The sequence below is a fragment of the Sus scrofa genome, chromosome 13 (assembly GCF_000003025.6).
Source record: "Sus scrofa isolate TJ Tabasco breed Duroc chromosome 13, Sscrofa11.1, whole genome shotgun sequence".
Classification (NCBI taxonomy): domain Eukaryota; kingdom Metazoa; phylum Chordata; class Mammalia; order Artiodactyla; family Suidae; genus Sus; species Sus scrofa.
The window spans coordinates 95,097,259-95,123,691 of record NC_010455.5 but is presented as its reverse complement, the minus strand read 5'-3'; the positions used below and the strand labels follow the sequence as shown (position 1 = coordinate 95,123,691).

At 37.5% G+C, this 26,433-nt stretch overlaps 1 protein-coding gene across 7 annotated transcripts in view; it reads right to left on the bottom strand.

Moving 5' to 3' along the window:
- MME (membrane metalloendopeptidase) overlaps nt 715–26,433 on the bottom strand; it is a 104,583-nt gene continuing 78,864 nt past the window's right edge. For all 7 annotated transcript variants that reach the window (XM_021069692.1, XM_021069693.1, XM_003132501.5 and 4 more), the window contains 7 exons: nt 22,486–22,544; nt 15,560–15,679; nt 13,818–13,951; nt 13,639–13,704; nt 10,611–10,706; nt 10,191–10,267; nt 715–1,914 (listed from right to left, as the gene is read on the bottom strand). In XM_021069692.1, the coding sequence (XP_020925351.1) occupies nt 1,815–1,914; nt 10,191–10,267; nt 10,611–10,706; nt 13,639–13,704; nt 13,818–13,951; nt 15,560–15,679; nt 22,486–22,544 (652 nt within the window). In that variant the 3' untranslated portion in view covers nt 715–1,814. The remainder of the gene's footprint in view (nt 1,915–10,190; nt 10,268–10,610; nt 10,707–13,638; nt 13,705–13,817; nt 13,952–15,559; nt 15,680–22,485; nt 22,545–26,433) is intronic.

The following is a 26,433-nucleotide window of genomic DNA, read 5'->3' as shown; positions in this document are numbered from 1 at the left end:
CAGGGATGTGTTCAGCTGGAGAAAGTTCACAGAGCTGTATACTTACGCTTTATGAAATTTTGGTACATGTTATATTTCAATACCATTTTTTAAATATATTAATTTATTTACTGTCTCTTTTAGGGCCTCACCTGTGGCATATGGAGGTTCCCAGGCTAGGGGTCGAATCAGAGCTGCAGCTGCCGGCCTATGCCACAGCCACAGCAACGCCAGATCCAGATCCAAGCTGCGTCTTTGACCTACATCACAGCTCACAGCAACGCCGGATCCTTAACCCACTGAGCGAGGCCAGGGATCAAACCCATAACCTCATGGTTCCTAGTCGGATTCATTTCCGCTGTGCCATGACAGAAATTCATCAATACCATTTTTAAAAGACACATAAATGGGCATTCTTCAAGAGGCTGGAAAACCAACATTCATGTTTAGAACATTCCTTCATTTTCATGCTTTGTTAGGAAAAATAAGGATTTTGGATCTCTTTTGTAAAACAGTAATGAAGTAATGAAATGAAGTCAACTAGCCAACAGGACAGGAAAAGAGAACATGAAAGCCTGAAGAGCTGAATTGCCACCAGGGATTAGCCCTTCCCTTCCCTGAACTCTGTGTATTAGAATATAGAAGCAAGTCGTTGGATACACAGACGCCTCGCATTTCTATTCAGAAATACACTTTCCAAAGCTAGATGGCTGGCCCAATAAGCTTAGTGAGTAATGAGTTCACAATTTCAATTTATTATCAAAATATTCCCATCAGATGCCAAACCAGAAAAGCTAAGGAGAGACGGAGCCACATAGATGCACTTTTGTCCTTTGATCATATCCACTCCAGGGACACATTTAATTTTAGAAATCCTGTTTGTAAACCACAACTCTTATGTATCTTTAAACAAATGTCCAATGATAATTTTTAACCCAAGTTTTGTGCTTAAAGCTTTTTATCAATATGATTTATAAGTTTAAAAAGTTTCAAATCTTCATCTGTACATCACTTTACAGATATTGGTTCATAACTGTCTTGGTCTGAAGCTCCAAAATTCAATGATTACCTATAATAATTACTTAGTCATAAATGCAGTTAATTAAATATAAAAATTATTATTTATACATTACTACAAATCTCTTAAAAAGACCAAGTTTTGTGAGAGAGAACGAGAAATTGCTTAGAAAACTGCAGGGAACCTCAAGAATCTCATTATCAGTCAAAGCAGATACAACAAAAAACAGTTTTAGACATTCATTTTAGCCCTAAGAGTGCTTAAAATACAATGCTCTCAGAATGAATAAATGATGATTGACAAAATTAGATTAAAACTATGTTAAGTCCCAAGGCCCCAGTATGTAAAAGAATTCTTTGGAAGAGTTTCGAAGGAGCATAAATGTTGCAAATAAAAGTAACAATTAGTACATAGGCAACGTGTTTTTAACTCTCATGTCACTGCTGTGCTGTGCTTTTGGTGCCAGTTGAATTCTTCCACCTCTTCTTTCTCCCTTTGATTAGAAATCCTGGTCTATATCAAGAAACAACATCAAAATAGCAGATCATATGAGAACCAGAAATGAATAGTAATATTACCTGTAGAGATTAAGTATTATTTACACAGTGAGAAGTGATTGGTTTGACATTAGACCCCCTCCTCCCTCCACATCTTTTCCAGAATAACCTAACTTCATTTTATTATAATGCTTTCATCTCTGTGAACTACCTCCATGTAATCACAGTGATCTTTCTGGCCCTTTTCCTCTTGGATAGAGTTCACCCATTTCTGTGGTGTGGGCAAGTCTAGCCAAGGGCTGCATCATTTCTTCTGAAGATTACCAAACCCGGCATTTCTTTTCTGGATTCATGTATGAATTCTTGTGACAATGAAAGGCTTCTGAAAACTCAGGAGAGTTCTGCAAAGTCCCAATAATCCTGCAGAACAAACAAAAGACACCATCAGCATTTGCTATTCATATCTCTACCATGGAGGACCTCTACAGAACTGCTTTATGCAGGTCAAATAAGTGGGTTTGCGACATTCAGTTTAAAACGAAAAACGAAAAGAAAAAACCTGATAGAATGAGTCCATTCATTTTCATTAACAAGAATTTTAAATGGAGAGATAGCAAACTATAGAAGTCAAAAGCATAGATTTTGAAGACAGACTGCATGGTATGAATCCTGGTGATGAGCTGTATTTATTTAGTCTCTGTTCAGGTTAAGAATGGGACTGCAGGAGTTCCTGTTGGGGCCCAAATGTAATGAACCCAACTAGTATCTGTGAGAATGCAGGTTTGATCCCTGGGCTCGCTCAGTGGGTTAAGGATCCAGCATTGCTGCAAGCTGTGGTGTAGGCTGCAGACATGGCTCAGATCCTCTGTTGCTATGGCACAGTCCAGCAGCTGCAGCTCTGATTTGACCTCTAGCTTGTGAATTTCCACATGCCACCAAAAAAAAAAAAAAAAAAAAAAAAAAAAAAAGAATGTGACTGCAGCAGGTCAGGTCGCTTTGGAGGTGCAGGTTTGATCCCCAGCATGGTGCAGTGAGTTAAGGATCTGGCTTTGCCACAGCCTCAATGTAGGTCACAGCTGCTGTACAGATTCATTCCCTGGCCTGGGCACTTTCATATGCTGTGGGTGCAGCCATAAAAGAAGTAAAAAAATTAGCCTCTACTGTGCCTCAGTTTTCCTTTTCTGTAAAATGCATATAATATCCGTGCCTGTATCTTAAGGTTGTTATGGGGAGTTAACTTATAAACACTCTATATGTGTTTGTAAAATAAATGTAAAATTCATATTTGGAATTACAGTTATTTTAAGAAGGGTTTGGTCAAAGAATAAAATGATTTCTTTATCTCGAAAAGGCTCACACAATAATGTTTAATATAACAGAATTTAAATAGACATTTGTTGAGTTGACTTAATAGGGAAGATAACAATTATTTTCTTTTTTCCCAAAAGAACCCCATTGATATCACAAACTGGATTCAGCCTGAATAACTGTAAAGGGTTGGTAAAATGCCAGCTTCCTCTTATCTCTGACCCCAGTGGGCAAAAACAACCCACTATTGGCACCAAGCAGCAAATGAGAGACAGAGAGGCCTATGCCATGATACAAAGGTGATGTTTTCCCATCAACCCTGAACCAGTTCCTTCCCTTCTCTTGCCATTGGGACCTTTCCCCCTCAGCCTCCTTGGGTTGGGGACAGGGGTCTGGGAGGCAAAAGGACTAGAGTTACAGCAAGACTAGGTGTACATTCTGATTTACTGAGATCTCCTTACGTGGCAGTTATGTGAATGTGAATACATGTCCTAGAATTTCTCTCCCCTCTAACCCATTCTCCACACAGCAAGCAAGCGATCTTTAAAATTTAAATCAAGTCCCATAATCCTCTTACTTCAAACTTTCCAGAGGCTTGAAGGAAATTTAAGCTCCTCTCCACTGCCTCCAATGTCCTAATGGCTCCAGCCTACCTGCCACACCTCCACAGGGGATGTTTCTCTTCCTGTTCCTCATTAGGCTCAAACTACACTGATCCACCTTCTATTCCTCAAACTGGCCAAGCTCTTTCCCTTTCTGCTGGTCTGCCTGCCCCACTCCCTGGAAAGTTACTCCTCGGTGACTACTTGGCCGACTCTTTCTCAGCCCTCCTGCCCCTGCTTTCTCAAGCCTCCTCAGAGGCCTTCTTGGAAACTGTCCCCATGAGTCCCTCCCACCTGTGCTAGCCTGTCACAGCACTTATCATGACATGCAATTATCTGTTCTCCCTCTTTACTTTCTGACATACCCTCTGCACTGTAATTTCTATGAGGGCAAAATACTGTGTGTACCTTGCTCCCTGCTGCATCACCAAAGCCCAGCACAGCACTTATTGTAGGACTTCGGACAAAATGAATGAGCCTGTCACCTGGTCATGGGGATTCTAGAAAGGTAGTAACAGGGTATTATGAAGGAAAACACTGTGCTGTGCTTTTGGTTTATTTGCTGCTATAGACCAACTGGGGAGAAGGAAAACATTTCCCTTCCCTAGCTCCATTCCATATCGAATTTCTTAATTCACTAATGTGTCACACATCACCACATCACCTTCAGGGAGCATGTAAACTTTCCTGGTTGGATGTTTTTGAGGACTCCTAGAGGAGTCTTAAAGACTGAAAGGAATCTTTCTGGTATAAAGCTAGGGAGTGGTTGAGGTTGGGGAGGGGAGAGCAGAGAAATTAAGGTCTACTATTCCACTGGAGAGGAAAAGACTGGTCTCCCCAAATCTGAAGGGGCCCAGCAGGGGCAGGCTATGTGAGTGACAAGGATGTGCCTTTCCTTCTGAGCAGGGCCTGAGAGGACCTGACAGGATGGCCTGTGGCTCTTGGAAAGGCTGAACATCAGGAACAATAGTAACTCCTGCAGCCTTTGACCATGGCTGATGCAAGGAAATGGAGCCACCTGACTTCAGCCAGAGCTGAAGGACTGCAAAGATGTCAGCAGTGACTATGGCAGGCTGGAGAAGGAGGTTATTCCCCAATTTCCAGGCTCATGAGATGCCTTTGGATTCCTATGTAACCCTGGAAAGGAGTAGGCTGAAAATGAGTGAAATTAAATTTCTCTCCTCCCGGCTTAGGGTGGGGCTGAGAGTTCAAATTAATTTGATGACTACTGTTACTACTGCTGCTACTACTACTACTACTACTAATGTGTCATTTTTTACACCTGAAAGTTCAAGAACAAATTCACTTGCTATGTGGTCAAAGTGATCATATATGTAAGAATAAGAAGATTTTAGCCATCAGAGATTTATATTAGTATTTGGTCTTTAGGCTCATGAACCCTGAGGCAGGGAGGGGTTTTGATTCATTTACTCTGATCCTCTTCCCACTTTAGGAAGCCCTGGACACTGGCTGAGGGATAGTATCCTGTGATCTGACTGTTTCTCTAACTGGGGACAAGCTCCCTGAGGGACAGGGTAAGCATTTGAGAGTCACTGGCTGGAAGAGTTATTCTTCTTGTTTTTATTTGTTAACATTTTTTCAAGAAATTGTGGCTTAGGTATCACCATATAGGGACTTCAGTAAAAATATCCAAACCCAAGACTTAAATCTATATCTTTTACAAAAATATTAAAGAAATTAAAAAAAAAAAACCCACCACCTCAAAAATGAGAAAGTCTTCACAAAACACCACTGGGAACTGGCCACACAGCAAAACTCTCACTAAGGTACACTCAGCCCTCCATCTCCACTCTAGCTCCCCTCTTTCCATCCAAAGACTTCAATTCAGATAATTTGATTCGGAATAACTAGGTCAACAATGTGCCAGTGCTTCACTTACTTTCCTAGGACTCTAATTACTGTTTGGTTGTTTACAACATTCAATCTCCGGATGGACATAAATAATCTATTTCAAAAAGTGAATACATTATTAATTAAAATGAATCCCTTCTCTAAGAATGGGATAGTATTTCATCAGTATTCTTAAAGGAATTTCAGGGTATACAAAACTATGTAGTATTTGTGTTTATAATAACAGAAGAAAACACAGTAATGTTTATTGATTACTTACTAAAGAAATTTACTGAAAGTTTTACTTTACTATGTAAAATATGTACTGTTGCTATTTTATCATACTATGGTTGTTTATTCCCTCGGTAAAATAATCATTTGTGTTGAAAATATCTAAGAGATGTGGAGCCGAACATCAGGTAACTAGGAATGGACCTTATATCCTATCATATATCTGACTACTCCTTCCTGAAATTAACTGTTTTTTTTTTTTTAATTACTGAATGAGCTTTTTACAAATAATGAGTTCTCTTAATAATCTCTCACTACATCTCCTTTTTTTGTTCTTTTTGCTAATATTTAAAGTAAATGGAGGAAACATCCATTTAAGTTTTTAAGTGTTTAGCTTAGACATGCTAAGTCATTGAATAATAAGGAACAAAATAGCCCTATTACTTGAAAATGTCTAAACAAAATGCTAGGAAGAATATTTTTTCAAAGGTAATAGATATTAAGCTGTGGAAAACATTTCTTACATAATTAGTGGCCTTAGTTCTACAGAGTACCTTTTATTCTGACTCAAAGATGCTTTCAAGCAATCTAAGTATCTCAGTTAGCCCCATTACTATTTAGGTAGTACAGACATTGCTACCATTTTGTCTATTTGGACTTTAAAAAATTATCAGACCCTCATATCTTATACAGAACTATTACATCTGAATAACTTTAGAAATGCATTTATAGACCTTATAGTAAATATTAACAACCATTCCCTGAAGTGACTTTGGATAACTAACAAAAACTGAATTCCAAAAAGAGGTCAATTAAAATTCTAGACTATCACAGGGAAAGGTTTTTGCTTTAAATACTAAAACTTCAGAAGTTTGTTTTAAAGTACATAGGACTTTAGTTAAGAGGAATAAAATTATAGCTTAGACCTAACATGATTTTATAGATTCAGCTTTATTGCAACAATACTTTGACTTAAAAAAAAAAATACTGTGGTTATTTAAGCATAAGGTTACAAAATCTCCCTCTGCTTCAGAAATATTTCTACAGAAAACACTATGCACAATTTTTCAATAGCAACTCAATGTCTATTAGTTTTTAAGGTTCTTTAAAAAAATGTTTTACTTTGTACAGCCAGGAAGCAGCCTGTTTCCAAAACTAAATGTGACCTCAACCTTTTGCCAAGGAAATCCCTTTACCTCCAGAGAAAATAATAATTTCCTTGACAAAAGGTTGGCATTCCATTTACCCTTTTAAAAAAAATCAACACATACTTCTCTTATGAATGAAAAACAGTCAAAGAGGCATCTTTTTGGGCTAGAACAAGAAAATAAAAGTTACAAATGCTTTTACATATTTGTAATAATTATTGTTTTCAGTTTAAAATTTGAGGTAGAAAACAATTACATATTTACCCATGTTATCATGTAAACAGTGATCAGTTACTGACATTTTGAACTATGCAGGCATAAGAAATGAACATAGACACAAAAAAAGCCCTTGACTATAGCTAATATGGAATGTTGCAAAATAAAATAAAAATAGTTTATTCATAGGAACTCTTAGGAACTCTTACTCTGTTCATATCTCTCTAATGTAAAAGTAATTCAAGTACTAATTTTCAAGCATGTATATGTAATAGGCACTTTATATATATTAACATTAATCCTCCTAGGAACTCCCGTAATAATTTAAACCTCATTTTATATATAAAGAAATTGAAACTCAGAGGTTAATGAACAGCTCGTAAATGGCAGAGCTATGGATTGAATGCAAATGTTTCTTACTTTGAAGCTTACATTCATTTTTTACCATAAAGTGTATGGATATATTTTTCTGAGCTCCTTGGAATAGAGGAATGGGACTGCTGAGGGCAAGCAATATAGTAACCAGACAGAGAACTAGAGAAGAGACAAACAAATAGAAAAACTCTAATAAAAAGTCAAACTGAAAAGTCAAAAAAAATCACCATTAATGGCTCCATAGTATAGGAATAAATAACTCAACACATTATAGCTTCTGAGGATTTCACTAACCTAATAAACAGTAGGTAATAATCAGAACAATTTATTCCTATCAGAACATTATAGGTCACATTATAGCTTCTGAGGATTTCACTAACCTAATAAACAATAGGTAATAATCTTTTTTTTGTGTCATCAAAAAAAAGAAAGCTTAGGTTTGCTTTAGGAAATTGTGTTAAAAAGGCAGGAAGTTAGAAAACTTAAACAGAAATTTTAATTTATTGGCTAAGATAAAAATGTTAATATTGAAGAGACAAATTTTAGCTGTCAAATAATTAATGTGCCACCTCTTGTTCTCTGAGGGTGCCAGATGTACAAAGTGCTATATTAATATTATTTAACTTCACCTAGGCTTTTTATGGATATATGCTTTGGTTTATGAGAATATGCAAGGCAAAGCTTTGATAAATTAGATTGTTATGGTGGTTTTTGTGAAATTATAAATGCTCTCTCTGCTATTCTCAGAAGTAGATTGTTGGACCTTAACTTCTGATGATGTCAGTAAGAAAAAAGACAACTTAAAAAAAAACTATTGGAGTTCCCATCATGGTTCAGCAGTTAACAAACCCAACTAGCATCCATGAGGACGCAGGTTCCATCCCTGGCCTCGCTCAGCGGCTTGAGGATCCAGCATTGCCGTGAGCAGTGGTGTAGGTGGCAGACATGGCTCGGATCCTGCGTTGCTGTGGTTCTGGCATAGGCTGAAGGCTACAGCTCCAATTGGACCCCTGCCCTGGGAACCACCATATGCCATGGATGCAGCCCTTAAAAGACAAATAGAAGAGTTCCCGTCATGGCTCAGTGGTTAACAAATCTGACTAGGAACCATGAGGTTGAGGGTTTGGTCCCTGGCCTTGCTCAGTGGGTTAAGGATCTGGCATTGCCATGAGCTGTGGTGTAGGTCGCAGATGCAGCTTGGATCTCACGTAGCTGTGGCTGTAGTGGAGGCCGGCATCTACAGATCTGATTAGACCCCTAGCCTGGGACTCTCCATATGCCATAGAAAAGACAAAAAAAAAAAAAAAAAAAAAAAAAAAAAAAAAATTAAAGCTATTGAATCAGTGTTGTGCCTCAGGAACCAACATGGTGTTGTAGGTCAGTTATACTCGAAAGCAAACAAACAAACAAACATAGTCATATAAAAAGCAATCAGACTTGCAGTTACCAGAGGCCAGGGGGTGGGGAGGAGGGGAACTGGATAAAGCTAGTTGAAAGGCACAAACTTCCACTTATAAGATAAAGACGTATAAGGGGTGTAATGTGCAACATGATAGATATAATTAACACCACTATATGTTATATATGAAAGTTAAGAGAGTAAAACCTAAGAGGTCTTATTACAAGGAAAAAAATTATTTTTGTTTTGTTTTGTATTTATATGAGATGATGGATGTTCAATTAAGTTACTGTGGTAATCACTACATGATATATGCAAATCAAAACATTATGCTATACATTGTAAACTTATACAGTGCTATATGTTAACTATATCTCAATAAAACTGGAAGAAAAAATTTTAAATGAAATTTCAAAAAAATTAAAGCTAGAAGTTACAAAACCATAATGAGAACTGATGCAGGGACTTTTGTTATCATTACCCAAAAAGAAGCTAATTTGGATATCCTAGCAAGACTAAACTTAGCCTGCACACAATATACAATTGTTGAGTAAATGAATTTTGAAAGAACTGTTAAGGCAAATACTAAAGGATGATGTGATGATGATACTGATGACACTAAAACAAGCAGAGTAAATTCTTTCATTTTCAATGTGCTATTTTATTGTTCCACAATTGAATGTGTTTTTCCCCCAGGAGTGAATGATCTGGGCAGTGCGCTCATGTCTATTTTAGGAAGAGCTTTTAAAATTAGCCCATTAGTTTTCTTTGTTCTCAAACTCTGTTTCCCAAGTAACCTACAAAATTTTTAATTTGCTTTTCATACATTTATGCCTGAGAGGTGCTGCTGTTGACTAGCAAATTGGTGATGAAGGGTTTAGTACATGGAATGGGGTAGGAATTTAGAATTCAGTCCTAAAATAGATACATACAGATCTAGAATTTAACATTCAAACTCTGGTTGGTTGATTTTCTTTCAATTCAATGTTCTCTGAGGTTTCCTGATTAGGAAGATCTTTAGATTATTAACTCAACTTTCTCCCCTGCACAGAATTTTCCTCTAGTACTCCTGGTGGGTTGATCTCTGACCTCTGCCTCACCATACTCTGCTAGAGCTTTGTGGGTAACTTTACTCCATGTTGGGACCTCTAAATACTAGAAACTTCCCTTTATGTTGAATGGAAATCTTTCTCAGGAACTATTGCTCATTGGTTCTAGGGCTTTCACAGACGCTTAGAAATGCCTCTGTTGGCTTTAAATAGAGCCACTATTCTGAGGTCATTGTCTTTGTTGGAATCCATCAAGCACTGAGACTAGGTCATGTACATTCTGAGGATAAGACCAGTCAAGGCTATGCTTGTGTAAATATAACATTTATCCTGATGTGTTTTGTTAATCCTTTCTCAGATCCTTAAATAAATAAATAAATAAATAAGAATTAAAAAAAAAAAAAAGAAAAACACCAGATATCCAAATTTTATAGAAGCGGAGTCAGAAAAAGCTTTCCAAATTTGAAGTAATGGAGCCAATATTAGAGCACCTTCACAGCTGTTCATACCCACGCACCTGAAATTGCCTGGACTGTGCACATCTGTTTTAATGGAGTTGATTGCATACTCTGGCCTGTAAGTCCCACACCACACCTAGGGATAGAAATAGAAAAAAGAAAACACTGTTCTTCGGTTCCATCAAAGATTATTTGCTTGGGCAGTCTGGAGCAAAAGCAAACTTCCTACTGCAAAAATTAAATTGGAATTCTGCATTCCTCAACCAATTACTCTTCAAATAATGTTCAATAATAGGCGACCAGGGACATAATTATCATTAATATGATCTGACAGTCTGCTACACACAATGAAAGTTAGTCAATCAAATGCTCTGCCACAATTGATTAAAACAGGAAAACTCAGCATGCAATATCTAACTTACTATGAAATTATAACTCAAAATGATTTTCATATCTATCAATCAAGAGAGATGCAATACCTGGGCGAAGTTCAAGAAGAACAGTTGTTTATGATTTAGGTCAAGTCCAGGAAGTAATTTTTCTTCACCATTCTTTTTAACATAATTTTGATAGGCCTAGGCAGTTAATGAAACAGAAACATGATATTTATCATTCCTACATTTACATATAAATCTATGCAAAGATCATGTAAACAAGTAATTAACCTTCTATATCAGAATCACTATAATAATGTATTTAGATATAGCAGCCTACAACCATTTAATGGATTAGAAAGAAAACTAGAATTTACCACAAATGCTCTGAAAAGAACAGGACGATAAGAGCCTAGCATATGTCGGATGATCAACAAATGTCAGCTTAAGTAAGTGTTGAAAAACTTATCTAAATGTTGTTCTGTAGATGAATAAAGTCTAGCCAGTTGGAAGAAGAGATTGCCAAGGAAGTCTCTAATTGCTAGAGAGACTCATGCCAGGTTTAGTTTGAGTGATTCTTGCCAAAAGTCAAGGGATTACCTTAAGATCCCTTAGAAGCCTAGCATCTGTGATTCTAAGAATAAGGATGAGAAATTATGGCCCTCTGAAGATAGGGCAAAACAGACTGAACCTCAGTTACATTAGGAAGAAGGAATTTAAATTGCCTTAATGTCAGAAAATGTTCTTAATCCTTAAGGATTTATGGATACTACTGAAAAATGTATTTTCCTCTCCTAAATATGCTTAAGAAAATGATTAACAACAAACTTTCTGACACATGTTAGTTTTAATTTAATACAAAGAAAGGTGATAATATTATAATTCTGTACTTTTTCTACATGAGGCTTCCCATGGAAGTACCCTTAACCCACCTGGGCCAGATTTTTATAGCAGTGATTCCTCAGTTTGGTTGTGTATTAGAATCACCACAGAGTATTAAAAGGGCCAATGCCTTGCATTTCCAAGCAAGATGGAGTGACAGGGACTGAATTTACCGTCCCACTGAAACAACCACACAATAGACAAAATATATAAAAAAGTTTGTGTGATAAACCACCAGGCAAAAAGGAGAGTCATCTCTGAGAGATGGAAGCTAACAAGATGAGCCCCACAATTTCCCTAGCTTATTGCCGTGACCACTTCCACAAAGTAGTCCAGGAAACTCCAGTAGGGGCCTGGGGACTCCCTGAGTTGAGGAGTAAATTCTGAGAGTTTAGGGATACCAAGGACAGGGGGCTAAAGAGGAGAAAGCTGCAGAGAAAGAGAATCTCAAAGATCAAATGGCCCCCTCAGATATTCAGCTCTGTATGTGAGTACAGCAAACCACCCACGCCTAGAGAAGGAACCACAGAAAAGGTCTAGTACTCATATAGGACAAGGAAGACCTGAAGATTCATATAGGAGGGTCTTGCCTCAGCAGTGAGGAATAATTACCCCAAGTCTGAGCACAACCCCAGACATGCCAAGTTATAAAAAGCAAGATCTCAATGGGTTAAACCATTTCTGAGGAATTTACCTGCATCCTCAAAAAAAGCTCAAGAATATTTATAGGAAAACAAAAATACCCAACACCTAAAGAAGTAAAATGCACAATGCCTGGCATCCAGTTACAGAATTTCCAAACATTCAAAGAATCAGTAACCCATTGTCTCCCAGGAATTGGTTGGGACCAGCTTAAGCTCCCAAGCCTCACACTTTGATCATTCTGGTCACTGCCAAGTCACAGGTCCTACCAGTCTTCACTCCCGCATTGCTCTGATATTTCGTCCTTCCTGACCTACCGAGGTTCTTCTCCCTTCCAACCCAAACATCTTAATGATGAGCAGATAAACCTACATCCTCATCTGCTCCACCAAATATTCCATCTATCTTTGTCTCAGTAGCTAGATTCTATCTTGCGGACACCTTGTTTCCTGTACCCTCTTGAGTAGACTCTGCTTTTTCTCCCACATGTGGGCTACCTCAGGGTGGGGAAAACAACTCAACATGATGCTCACTCCTCCTTGTTGTTTCTGAGACCATTATTCCTTCTCTTTTTTGTGAAAAATCCCTATTTTTTTTCCTATGCACATAGTATCCACTAGACCATCTTTCACCTCAGTTCAAATCATCAAATAATGGCATCTCATTTTACAGAGGGCTTGAAGCTGGATTTCTAGCACCAAAAATAGTGCCAAACACATAGTAAACCTTCAACAAGTATTGTTGGATGTGAAAATGAATGGAAGCCTAAATGAGGTTCTAAAAGGTGCTCCAACAATATACTCCTCTGGTATAATGGTTGGACTATTACAAGGCCACTTGCTGGAACCCTATCACTTCATTCCCTTACTATCATTGTAACTGGACTGTGGTTTAATGTTACACTTGTGGCTTAAGTTGACTACTGTTGCTAAATGCAGTTTCAAATGCCGTGAAACTGAGGGACCTGCTCAGTACATCAATCAATGACTCTGAAGTAAATCTTTTTATAGAATTAGAATCTCTTTTCTAAGAAAAAAATTATTTCAGAGATTATTTCTTAGGAAAATGTGGTCTCCTCTATGGAACTTGCATATCTCCTCAATTCTGTCATTATAACATTCTGTGTTTCCTTTCCTCCTTGGCTTCTTCAAAGCTTAGAGACTGGTATGCAGCTCAATTACATCAGTTGTATTTTCCCTGGTTAGCATATTTACAGTCTCTTTTCTCTGTTTATTGCTTACATTATGCATGTCCTTTGTAGAAGGTATTAAATAAGTAAATATGATCAATTATACATTCCAACCACTAAAGTAAGAAGAAAACACTGGAGTTCCCGTCGTGGTGCAGTGGTTAACGAATCCGACTAGGAACCATGAGGTTGCGGGTTCGGTCCCTGCCCTTGCTCAGTGGGTTAACGATCCAGCGTTGCCTTGAGCTGTGGTATAGGTTGCAGACGCGGCTCGATCCCGCGTTGCTGTGGCTCTGGCGTAGGCCGGCGGCTACAGCTCCGATTAGACCCCTAGCCTGGGAACCTCCATATGTGGCGGGAGCGGCCCAAGAAATAGCAAAAAGATAAAAAAAAGAAGAAGAAGAAAACATTATTACTCACTCTGTATGCTTGGCCAATACCACCGTTATCAGCAATGTTTTCTCCCAGTGTATTAATTCCATTGAGCTGTTGAGAAAAAAGACACTTAAAGACTCTTAACTATGTTTGGATTGTTAAGAAATTATCAATAATTCACTGAAGATTGAATATAAATTTTCGAGAGAATGCTGATGACTTACATGCTGTCCACCTGCTAGGTCCCAGGAGAAGTTTCCATACTGGTACACCATACATTGGGATTGTTCTTTAAAATTATTTGCAGACTGTTGAGTCCACCAGTCAACAAGGTCTCCATCCTTGTTAAAATTTCTGCCTAAAATATATTATTTAAGTAAAATGGGAACTCATTACATCAAGAATTGCAATAAGATATCCTTAATTCAGAGTGTAAGGACTAAAAGAGTAGTGTGTGAGAGAACATTATATTGGACAGATGATGAGATAAATTGTTCTCTTTTCTCATTCAGAGTTGATGAAACCTGCTCAGCTGGGGCTCTCTTTGCTGATATGCCTTAGGATTATCCAGATATTTCACTCATTCCGCTCTTGATATCTTAGCCAAGGCCACCAGATAAACACTGCTGAAATCATGACTTATTTCTAACTCATGGACAGTTTTCACCTGAACCAAATCTATTTAAATTGATGTTTTGAGATTTTTTTTTTTTTTGGCTGCACCCACAGCATTCAGAATTTCCAGGGCTAGGAATCAAACCCACACCACAGCAGTGAGTTGAGCCACAGTAGTGACAACAATGGATCCCTAACCTACTGAACCACTAGGGAACTCCTTGAGATCTTCAGGAGGTCAATATTTTACTCTGGCATTCATTTCATATCTCAAAACCTTTCTTAAGCATTGTGGTCTCATAGTTCTGCTACACTTCAAACACAAAGGAAAAAGTTGCCTTTGCTCCTGGAACTTTCTTGCTAATCCAAGCTACATTGATCTTTCCCCTTTCTGAGCTTTAGCAGGATTTATATGTCATATGTTTAACATTAGATTTTTTTATTTTTAAACAGTACCTGTGATATAGTGAATTAATATAAGGACAATGAAAACAAACTGCCCGAACCCACATCCTGAATCCATCAACTCCCAGTTTTGTAACTTTGAACAAGTCTTATGGGCCTCTATATTGTTCTATTTGAAAAATGGGAATAAGTATGAATACCTACCTGTGAAAATTGTTATATAGTTTGAGTTAGAAGATGCTTAGTAAGCCCTTCCTGTCTCCCTTTCTTCCTCTGGCTCCATAAAGTTGGATTAAGCCTCAATCATTTTCTCTCTGCTGTTCTCTTATTTTCTTTCCACTTGTGAATAGATCTTTGTCATAGCTTCAACTCTTACCTCTTTACAAATCTCATGTTCTTACTTTATTCTTTTCCAATTTCACTGAAACTCTAAATCTATTTTTCCATTTAGGGCAGCATGTAAACATTTAATTGTCTACTGTTTGCAAGGCCCTGAACTAGATAGTAAGTGTAAGATGCAGCAAAAAGAAAGGAAAAAAGAAAATAAAAAAATCTTTAACCACACTGACTACCAGCAGTTTGAGTCCTGTATACTTTATTTTGAGTATACATCTGATTTTAAAACATAGACCTTGTCCTCTAAAAGTTTGTAGAGATAAGGAGTAAACAACCATGAAATAAGACCAAACATTAACATTGGTGTTGACAAATATCACATTTTCTTAATATGAACATTTGCTTTCTTCTGTCAGAGTATAAAGCACACATTGCTTACCTCCCTATCAGAAATTTCTGATCCTAAGCAACAACTTAAAAGGAACACAAAAAGTGTGGTATTAGGCTGGTACACTAAAAAATGTGTGTTTGTATTGAAAAATTATAATAACCCTTAATCAGATTTCCTAGGCTCTGTCACAGCCAAAGACAAGCATCACTCGCACTTTACCATTGTCATCGAAGCCATGGGTGATTTCGTGTCCTATGACCATGCCGATGCCCCCAAAGTTCAGTGAGTTAGACTGCTGTGCGCTGAAGAAGGGGGGCTGCAGAATGCCAGCTGGGAAGACTACAAGGAAAGAGGACAGTTAAAGACCACTTGTGGTTTTATCCTGTGATGACAGTCCTGGGGTTGGCTTCTTGCCTACTAAGCTGTTTTCCAGTCTGTCGGTTTCACTTAATTGTATAGAAAAATCTTGTGTGACAGAAACAAATGCAGGTCTTTTATATTATTGATGCCAGCAAAGAGTTCACCCAAGAGTGGCACCAAAATCGATGGCTTATAATCATAATTCACTTTATAATATCGATTGTTTTTCTTCTACAAGGAGTTTAGAGTAAGGGAGAATTATAATCTTCATTCAGAGTATCTTCTCCATTGCAAATATTTGGGAGAAATAGTTACTTAATAGCAGAAGTTATTAACTTTTACTGCCTCTAACATTTATCTATCTACAACAGCTCAGTAAATAAACAGAGCCATTCACTTGAAAGTATCCTTCAACATACAACTTTATTTTCATCAAGGCACATATAACTATTTATTTACTTATTTATGGGTTTTTGGTCCTTCTTTTTCCTGTCTGCCCCCAAAGCACCTCAAATATTAGCTCTTTGAGAACAGACATTTATTTGTACATACATGTGTTTATTCATTTGTTTTTGAGTTCATTTGATTTTTCAGTTCCATTATCTCCAGCACCTAAAACTAGATGGTGACTAGAACATAACAGGTATTGAGGAAATGTGTTGAATGAATGAATAATCCATGAGGAATAAATAAGTGAATGAATTTCCCATGGTGTGCTAGACTTTGTAATTTTTAAGTCTACCCTGACATGTATCTTAACTTGCTTTTTTTTACACTTAGATGTTATTATTATTATTATTATTATTATTATTTTTGTCTTTTTGTCTTTTTAGGGCCGCACCTGTGGCATATGGAAGTTCCCAGAATAGGGGTCTAATCGGAGCTGTAGCTGCTGACCTATGCCAGAGCCACAGCAACACCAGATCAGAGCTGCATCTGCGACTTACACCACAGCTCACAGCAATGCTGGTTCCTTAACCCAATGAGAATAAGGCCAGGGATTGAACGTTCAGCCTCATGGTTCCTAGTCAGATTTGTTTTCGCTGTGCTACGATGGGAACTCCATGATGTCTTATATTATTTAATTCATGTGTCAAATATCAAAATACTATTTTCCCTTCTAAGCCATCATTTGGACTTTATTATTTGTGCTAACAGCATGTAAAGGGTCTCAGTTGCCCAAAGTAAACATTTTCCATTTATCTTCAATATTGCCTTTCTTTTATAAAGTCATATACATTCCTATTGAGGAGAAGTTCAGGTCATGAACCTTCTTTGCAGTAGCATCTCCTCCTATCAGTCTTACTGCCACCTTCCTAGTTCCTTGCCTCAAAAATTACTTAATTTCCAGAGTTCCACTGTGGTGCAGCAGAAACAAATCTAGCTAGTATCCATGAGGATGGGGGTTTCATCCCCGGCCTCACTCAGTGGGTCAAGGATCCAGTGTTGCCATGAGCTGTCATGTAGGTCGCAGACGTGGCTCAGATCCTGCATTGCTGTGGCTGTGCTATAGGCCGGCAGCTATCCGATTCGACCCCTAGTCTGGGAACTTCCATATGCTGTGGGTGTGGCCCTAAAAAACAAAAACAAAAACAAGACGTAATTTCCCAGTCTTCTTACTTCCAGTATCACTCCACTATAATTTATCCTAAATCTAATATATCCAGCACACTGATTAAAGCACCCCTGTAGTCATTATAACACCCCTGCTAAAACACCTTGGATAGCTTATCATTGCTCCTTAACCAAATACAGCATCTTCTTCCTGGCATTTGTCTCCATGATCTACCTCTCCACCTCCCTCATGCTCTCCCCTTCCCTCATTAAGTCTCATTGTTTCATAATCTTACATTTGGTGATATAAAATTCTAGTATCCACTGAAGCATTATGTTCTGTTATCAAAAAAAAAAAAAAAAAAGTTCTTAGTATCAATACCTATTACATGCAAAGCCCTGGGCCATTGTTACCTGGGATATCAAGAATACAAGAGAAAGGCCCTGACCTTAAGGATAAGACCTAGTTAATACAGAGTAGTGAATGCTGTTTCTTTTGTCATTCAGGTGGGGTGAGTATGACATAACCTTGCAAGGGCTTCAGATATTTACAGAGGAGACTTTAAAACACGCGGTGCAACTTAAGGGCTCTCCGGATCTTTTTAAAAAATCAGGAAAGTTGCCAAAACATTCAAAATGACAAAATTAAAACAAAAAAAAAAACTTTTTCCTTGGAGAATTTTGATGAATTTACACTTCACGTGTAGCTGCCTGAGCTATCAACGGTGCCAGGAAATTATTTTTAGCTTGAAGTATTAAAAATACGTGCAGTACTTTATTAACTTAAAGTGAACACGATCTCCCACACTATGTACTTTGATTAAAATCCATCCATTATATAAAATGCTCTTATGAAATGTGCTATCAAGACTAAACATTAACTATAAAGATCCTGCTGCTTTAATTATACCCTGATATGCCACTCTTCAGGAAAGTGATAAGATTTTTATGGCTCACATTAAATAATAGTCTTTAAGTTCAACTTTGCAAATTATGATCACTCTGTCAGCTAAACCTTGACAGTGAGGATTTTCCCCATTAGCCTTATTGCTGTTACTAGTAGACATCACAATTGTTGACAATAACCAACTGCTTAGTTGTGAATTTTTTTTTATGTTCTGGGTTGTCAACAAGTTAGTTAATTAAATAAGTCATTGGTCCATGAAACAAAAGACTGTTTCTCCCTGCCCCCACCCCCTCATTTCCCTGGCTTATTATTATTTTTTCAAAGGATACAAGTAATTCAATTATAGAATCTTTGATGTAAAGCTGAAGAGTGCAATCAGACAAAATCAATTTTGTTGTAAAAAATTAAACTGTTTTTATATTAAATGAAACAGCAACATATTCAGAAACATTTACTCTTAATTCTCAACTCTGAAAATAATACTTCTAAGAGTAAGACAATTTTAGAAAACTTAATTATGTCAAGGTAGTCACAGATCATCCAGATTGAATATACTAAATCATCCATAAATTTCTCAAATTGGAAAAAAATTTTTGATTGTTAATGAAGGAGAATGCAGTGGTAGTAAGACTTCCTATAAGAGTAAATCGTTTCCTTAGACAAGACTTGAAGATTTAATAAGATGATTGTTTTTTGTTTTTGTTTTTGCTTTTTAGGGCCGGACCTGCAGCATATGGAAGTTCCTAGGCTAGGGGTGGAATCAAAGCTGCAGCTGCTGGCCTACACCACAGCCACAGTGATTCTAGATCTGAGCCATGTTTGCAACCTACACTATAGCTCACAGCAAAGCCAGATCCTTAAACCACTGAGCAAAGACAGGGATCAAACCCACATCCTCATGGATACTAGGCTGGCTTATAACCCGCTGAGCCACAATGAAAACTCCCAAGATGATTGAATAGTGCCTGAAATTTAAGAAATATTTGACAAAACATTCACGTGCAGCTTTGTCAATGGCATGAAAGGTTTCTAAAGCTCCATGGAACAATTATGCAATGAATAGGAACCAGCGAATTAAACACTTTCGGCATGCCTGCCTGTCCTGGAAGTTGGCTTTTTATATTTATGTGAAGTAGTGAGGATGCATAAAAACGGAATGTAGCCTACATGTGTGAGTTATGACAAAAAGTTGTGGGAACTGAATTAAAAAGTAGAAATTATTAATAATTCCCTATACAATAATAAAACAAATCTTTTTTTTTGTTTACCACAACATTAAAAAACCAATCCCATGAGAAATTGTATTTGATCTAGTTTATGGTATTTGTGTGAAGGTGAGAGGGTCATTTATGGGACATAGTCTATACCAATTCTAATTCTGTAATGCACATGATATCAAGTCCATTAAGTAGTGTTGAAAAAGTTACATATCTAGTTATGGAGAGACACACACATATACACTTTTATCGAGAAAAAAGGTAGAGGGAGTTCCCATTGTGGCTCAGCCAGTTATGAACCTGACTAGTATCCAGGAGGATGCTAGTTCAATCACTGGTCTCGCTCAGTGGGTTAAGGAGCCTGTGCTGCAGCTGTGGTGTAAGTCAGTAGCTGCTGCTCTGATTAGACCCCTACCTGGGAACTTCCATGTGCTATGGGTGTGGCCCTAAAAAGCCAAAGAAAAGGAAAAAAAAAAAAAAGATGGAGATCTGGATCTTCAATTATTTTTAGTTAAGACAATCCCTACTTTCGAGATTTAAATGAATTGTCAAGGAGAAAATGTACACATGTCAAAGATTTCTCCTCTTTCATGACACTTTTCCCTTCTCTGAACTACTGTTATGAGCAGATAAGCATATGAAAAGAGGTTAGCAATTTTTCATATTTCTCATTTCCTTCAGATTAATTGATCCTGAGCATATTGTAAAAGGTCTTTTTTATATATGAAGAAAGCTTATCACAGCCAATTCTTGATTATTCAGAGGATAACAGTCTACTTTGTGAAATGTTAGGCCACTTTTTTTTTTTTTTTTTTTTTTGTCTTTTTGCTATTTCTTGGGCTGCTCCCGTGGCATATGGAAGTTCCCAGGCTAGGGGTCTAATTGGAGCTGTAGCTGCCAGCCTACACCAGAGCCACAGCAACGCGGGATCCGAGACGTGTCTGCGACCTACACCACAGCTCACAGCAACGCTGGATCATTAACCCACTGAGCAAGGGTGGGGATCGAACCCGCAATCTCATGGTTCCTAGTCGGATTCGTTAACCACTGCGCCACGACGGGAACTCCCTCTTAGGCCACTTTTACCTTCTTTTTCCTGTTGCTGTATGGTTGAGGGTATTAAATTCAAAATGAGAACATTCCCAGGTCTTCCCTGATCAGAGAATCTCTGAGGTGGACCAACTTTGAGCCAGCTTCAGGGATATGTGGTAATTCAGAGCTAAACAAGATTCTTCTTGACCCAAGCTGTGTGGACCTGCTCTAGAGAAGGGCTGAAGGGATAACCATGCCAGAGTGTTCCTGCAGAAGGTCTGCCTGGCTCTTCTTATGGGGATTAATCTGCACCAGATCTGATAGGATCCTGAGCTGGATTAAAAAAGACACACCTTAGTCTGCCCACATGCAGAACTGAAGTCCAAGCTGCATCACTTTTCCTTGGGATTCCATTAAAAGTCAACTATCCTGTTCAGGCCAAGTCTAGCATGAACCAGATTTTACACTGAGAGAACTACTGAATACTAAAGAGGTCTTCAGAGTGAAGTCTCTTCAGAGATAAAGAAAAAGATTTCTAGGAAAAGGGCCTGAGTGGTTTCTAGGTAGGAATACCTTACAAAGGAGAGACTGCATGGATTCTGAGTTGATCATTAAACAGGCTCCGATCTGGCTTTAAGTAATCATTTCACTAGCTGGGAGATGCATTAGCCTAGACTTTGAGCTAATTTTAACTCAGTGCACATGCCTAACTATATGTTATAGAAAGACAACCTTTTCTGGTTATAACTCATTTTCATGTCATGTACCAAAATAAATTCCACAAAGATTAAAGATGTGCTCCCAAAATAAAAACCTACATTAATGCTAAAAGACCCTAAAAAAAAAATAAAAACCCTAAAAAAAAATACTAGAAGAAAATGTGGATAGCTTCTTAATTTAATACTTCCTAGGTTTAAAAGCAATGAGGGAAAGTATCATCAAACTCTACCTTCCCACTTGATTCTTTTTTTTTTTGTCTTTTTTTTGCTATTTCTTTGGGACGCTCCTGCGGCATATGGAGGTTCCCAGGCTAGGGGTCGAATCGGAGCTGTAGCTGCCAGCCTACGCCGGAGCCACAGCAACGCGAGATCCGAGCCGCGTCTGCAGCCTACACCACAGCTCACGGCAATGCCGGATTGTTAACCCGCTGAGCAAGGGCAGGGATCGAACCCGCAACCTCATGGTTCCTAGTCGGATTCGTTAACCACTGCGCCACGACGGGAACTCCCCACTTGATTCTTAACTACATTTAGGAATGAAGGGCTGCACTGAGTACTCCTGGGGAAGCTGGCTGTACTATTGCTTAGAATACTTTCACTGAAGTACTGAATCAGCTGGTTGCCTTTCTACATACTAAAAAAATCTTGGGAAAAAATGGGTCTGTGTATGAGATACTGAAGAAAGAATTTAAAGATGTCAAGGTAGTTCCAGGAAGAGAGAGAGAGAAAGGAAAGCCATTTCATTACTCACTATATTACGCATTCATGTATTAATTTCTATGTATATTTCTGATATCACTAATAGTGAATACATAAAACTTTTTTGATCATATGGTTCCACCTAATATAATTGACTTTTCAACTTTCTGAGCCTCTTGGAGTTTTCTAGAAAAAAAAAAATGATACAAAGCAGGACCATTTCTACCAGAGCCAGCATACAGAATTGAGAGAAAAACTGGATCTCTGAAAAGTTGGTTCTCAGAACCTGAAATCGCTTAAGATGCTGATGCTTAGAAAGTCCTAGAGTTAATATAACTTAATAAAGATATAAGGGACTTTAAAAAAGTATTTAGAAATAAAGTAAAAGTACTTAGAAATAAGATAAACCATGTAGCTATAAATGAGAATACTGTAAAAGAAACAAAGCTACTTAATGTGATTTTTACTAATTTAAATTTTGCTGTTAGAGTGAAAAGAAGTGCATGGATGCATTTATTTTCAAGGAGGATACTCAATTAATCAGTAACTCAGCCTCAGCAGTGCTTTTATGGGGAGTATTGCAAATTGGTCATGCAAAGCACTACAGTTTGGGAGTAATAGATAAATATTAAGGAATTATGTAGGAATAGACCTTACCTATCTGATTTCTGCCTGAAGAATAAAATGCATTGACTACAGCTGCTCCGCTTATCCACCTATAGAAAACATAAGAACTTGTTACAAATGGTACTACATTATCAGATTCAATCTACTCACCACAATAAAAGTATTATCACTATTGTGAGATGAATCCTTTTTTTTTCTTTTGCTTTTTAGGGCTGCACCCACGGCATAAGGAGGTTCTCAGGTTAGGGGTCGAATCAGAGCTGCAGTCACCAGCCTACACCACAGACACAGAAACATCAGATCCAAGCCGTGTCTGCAACCTACACCACAGCTCATGGCAGTGCAGGATCCTTAACCCACCGGGCAAGGCCAGCGATTGAACCTGCAACCTCATGGTTGGTTCCTAGTCAGATTTGTTTTGGCTGCACCACCTCGGCAACTCCCTGAGATGAATCTTAACTTCCAGTCTGAACTACGATCAACAAATTAAACTTAGCTCACTAGATGAGAGATTTCATTTGAAAATATTTCCACTTCTTGAAAAACCAGAATATATCCAGCTCTGCAATCTGTTATTTAATCTGTGTGGATTTTTAAGGAGACATCTGACAGGACAAAACCCATTCTAATGCATCTCTTTGGAAATTGCAGTGGATTAAGATTATATTGAAATGTGTTTAGCTGTGTGTTTCTGATACTTGGTAACTATGCCAACAATTCTAGAGCAGTTGACAGAATACTGAAATAAAAACTGTTAAATAAATTTTCAAAAAAAATAAAGTTGCTAAAATTTCAGATTCAAGTATATTTAAAATTTTTTAAATTCATAGTTTATGAAGAAGATTTTTGGGAATTAAGAGATCCCCTTGGCAGGTTATTTAGCATGAGGTAATGTGCCTTGTACAATTATTGCCATTTAAAATTATTTTTTTAAATGTGATATTTCAGCTAAATGAGAAAAGGTATATTTTTGTATAATGACTGTAAAATGAAAGCCAGGTGGTTCTTAAGTAGATCTGTCTGCCTGTTTATGCCATGAATGAGGACCTATATTTGAATCTAGAGATTTTATAAAATACTATTCTTGGCTTCAGAAGACTCGAGATGAGAAAAAGTCACCAATAACTGCGGTAAAGATTGAATGAGAGAAAACAAAAACAAAAAACACAGCTCCCAAGACAGTAATTTGAGGATGTTGCTAGGATTTCCATGTCTTTCTGCTCAGATGTTATGAAGACTGAATATCAGTAACAAGGATCATTGTTAGTCACTTTAGTGCAACAGGAGTAATATTAACATCTTAATAAACTATTATACATCTCCTTATAAACTCATTGAAAATGGACACTGCTTGACTTTAGATACCTCCTTTAATGTCAGCACACATGGATACACTTAAGACAATCATATGTTATTAGCTAATGGCTGCACTGTAGTTATTCCACATTGGGGGCAACAATTAGAGTGACAATTATTACCCTACTCATGGAAAGAGTTTACAGTAATTAGTACAATGAGGTTAAATCAGAACTGTTTCCAGACCCTGCTTTGTGAGGTAAGCAGTACAGAGTTAGCTGCCCAAATCAGCATTTTAGCTACAATTTCAGTAACTATTGTGGGATGTCAGATGTGAGTTCTATTTTGATCTCTTAAAAATAACTCAGGGAGGGCTACATATAACAACTGTCTGATAAATTCTAATTAAGCATGAGTTTTATCTCCAATGACATGACTAAGACATTCATATAAAGGATATGGGACTTAAAAAATCTAGATAGAATTTCCGTGAATTTTTCTTTAAGAAAAAAATAAGTTTGCAGGTGGAAGGTGTGGCAGGGGAATGGTTAATCAAAGCATTTCTTCTTTAGTTTGATTTTGTTGTTGTTTTAGAGAGAAAAACATTTGCAAACAGGTTGGTGTGATCAATATCTCAGTCTTCCCTAATTTCATTATGGCTGAGTCATCAATATTTCAACTTCTTGCAGGTTGATGATTACAAGCATATAATTTTATTCATTTTAATTACAGTCCACCTGCTTCCCATATGCTTTGTGGTGACTCACAACAAAAATGTTTGTAAACCCACGGATGTTAGACCAAAATCTAGATTAGAAACTACAGGACGAATAGATTTTTGTGTGACCCAGTATATTATGAAAGAAAATATTTGTATAAATAAAACTCAGTTAGGGAAAATTATGTATTAGGACTATGTTCATATATATTCCCAGTTACTGTGACTCAAGTATGGTTCAAGGTTGTCTGGCAGGAGAGACAAATAGAAAATGTGTCCATACTTCTCCTGAGCAGAAAAAAACACTGTTCCTCGTGGTGACTTTAGAAAGTTATTTCTGATGTGTCCTCAACATTTTGATAGTGTAGGAGAGCAAAACTTGCGGCCCCCAAATGTCTCTTTGGCATAAGGATTATTTTGAGCTGAAAACTAATCAAGGCCCAAGAGACTCAGGAAGGAACTTTGACCTTCTCCACTAACTGTCTCGAAGATTTTTTAGAAGGAAGGCCAGTTCTTGGAACACAGCCATCACCACAGTTATCGTCAAAGATCAGGGGCCAGGTGTGAGGTGGTCAGGGCCTAGGGATCAGAGTCCACTCTGTGTCCCATTGTCTCTGCATGATCCAGCAAACAAGTGTTTATCAAACATGGGCTTTTCCATCTTCCTGAGAATTGCCTTTCTCCTCTTTGAAGTATCCAACCACTATCCCCAACATTCACTTTTGTCTTTAGCTGAGGATGGTATTTAAGGTGATGGTTTCAGCCATCTTGGCAAGTTACTGTTTGCCTGGGTCTCTCCGAAGCATGTGTGTCTTTAAACTTTGATTTTTCTCCTGTTAATCTATCTCATGTCAATTTAATTCTCACACCAGCCAGAAGATCCTATAGAAGAGTAGAGGACAATTTCTTCCTCCCTGACAATAGCCAATACAACAGTAGGTTATATGTATAAATAGCTTATAAATATTATTATTAAAATTTCAATTAGAAATCAGATTAGAAGCCTTGTTTCTGGAATATAGCCATCACCAGAGGTATTTTCAAAGAACAAGGGCCAGGTGTGGTATGGACAGTTATAAAAATTAATTTGACATATTTCCAGGTCTCAGTTGTTCCATTATGAACTTCTGATTTAGTGACAGTATACTCTGAATGGACTTTAATGGGTAATCACAAATAATATACAAATTATTGGTTCTGGACTCAGGTACAATGCTAATAATGAAATACAAAAGGTGCCAATTCTAAAAATTTTTTTTTCAAATTAGTGTATTACAGAGAAAAGGAACTAGAGACAGGAAACTAATGTTTCAGGCAGCAACAGATCTCAAAAGCAGGACATAGATGAATGACGTTTATATTACCCATCTCATGTTCATTGTTTTTGTAAAAATAAATGTCACATTTTTTGTTTTAGTAATCTACTCTTCTGTTATATTACTTTGAGGGGTTTAAAAGTGATTAATGTTTGTAACTTTCCAGCAGGGAGGGTTTTACATATTAAAATGTCCACTGTGAATTACACCTTCAAGAAAATAGGTAGCTATTTATGACCACAGAACACTCAAATAAAGTTTGAATTATGGTGGTTAGGTTCACAGAGCACTAGTGTGTAGTGTTTGCCTTTTCTTCCTTGAGCTCCTTCACAGTGCGTCCTCAGCTACCCATGGGTAATTATCTAGATTCGAAAGCACAGGGCACTTTGTCCTGGGAATGATCAGAACCTGAGCTATTGTGACTGGATCGTTACATCTTAAAGTAGCAATAACAGCTACAGACTCAATGTTTAATATCTGTGGTCAATCATAAAATATCTCACTATGTTACTGTAAAAGCTAAATTAATAGGGTAAAGAAAATGTTTTTCAAGTTAAATGTTTCAGGGAAAGCTTTCATTTACAGAACACAAACAAATCTGACCCCGAATAGTAGCACAGAAAAGAAAAAAAATGCACAACTAAAGAG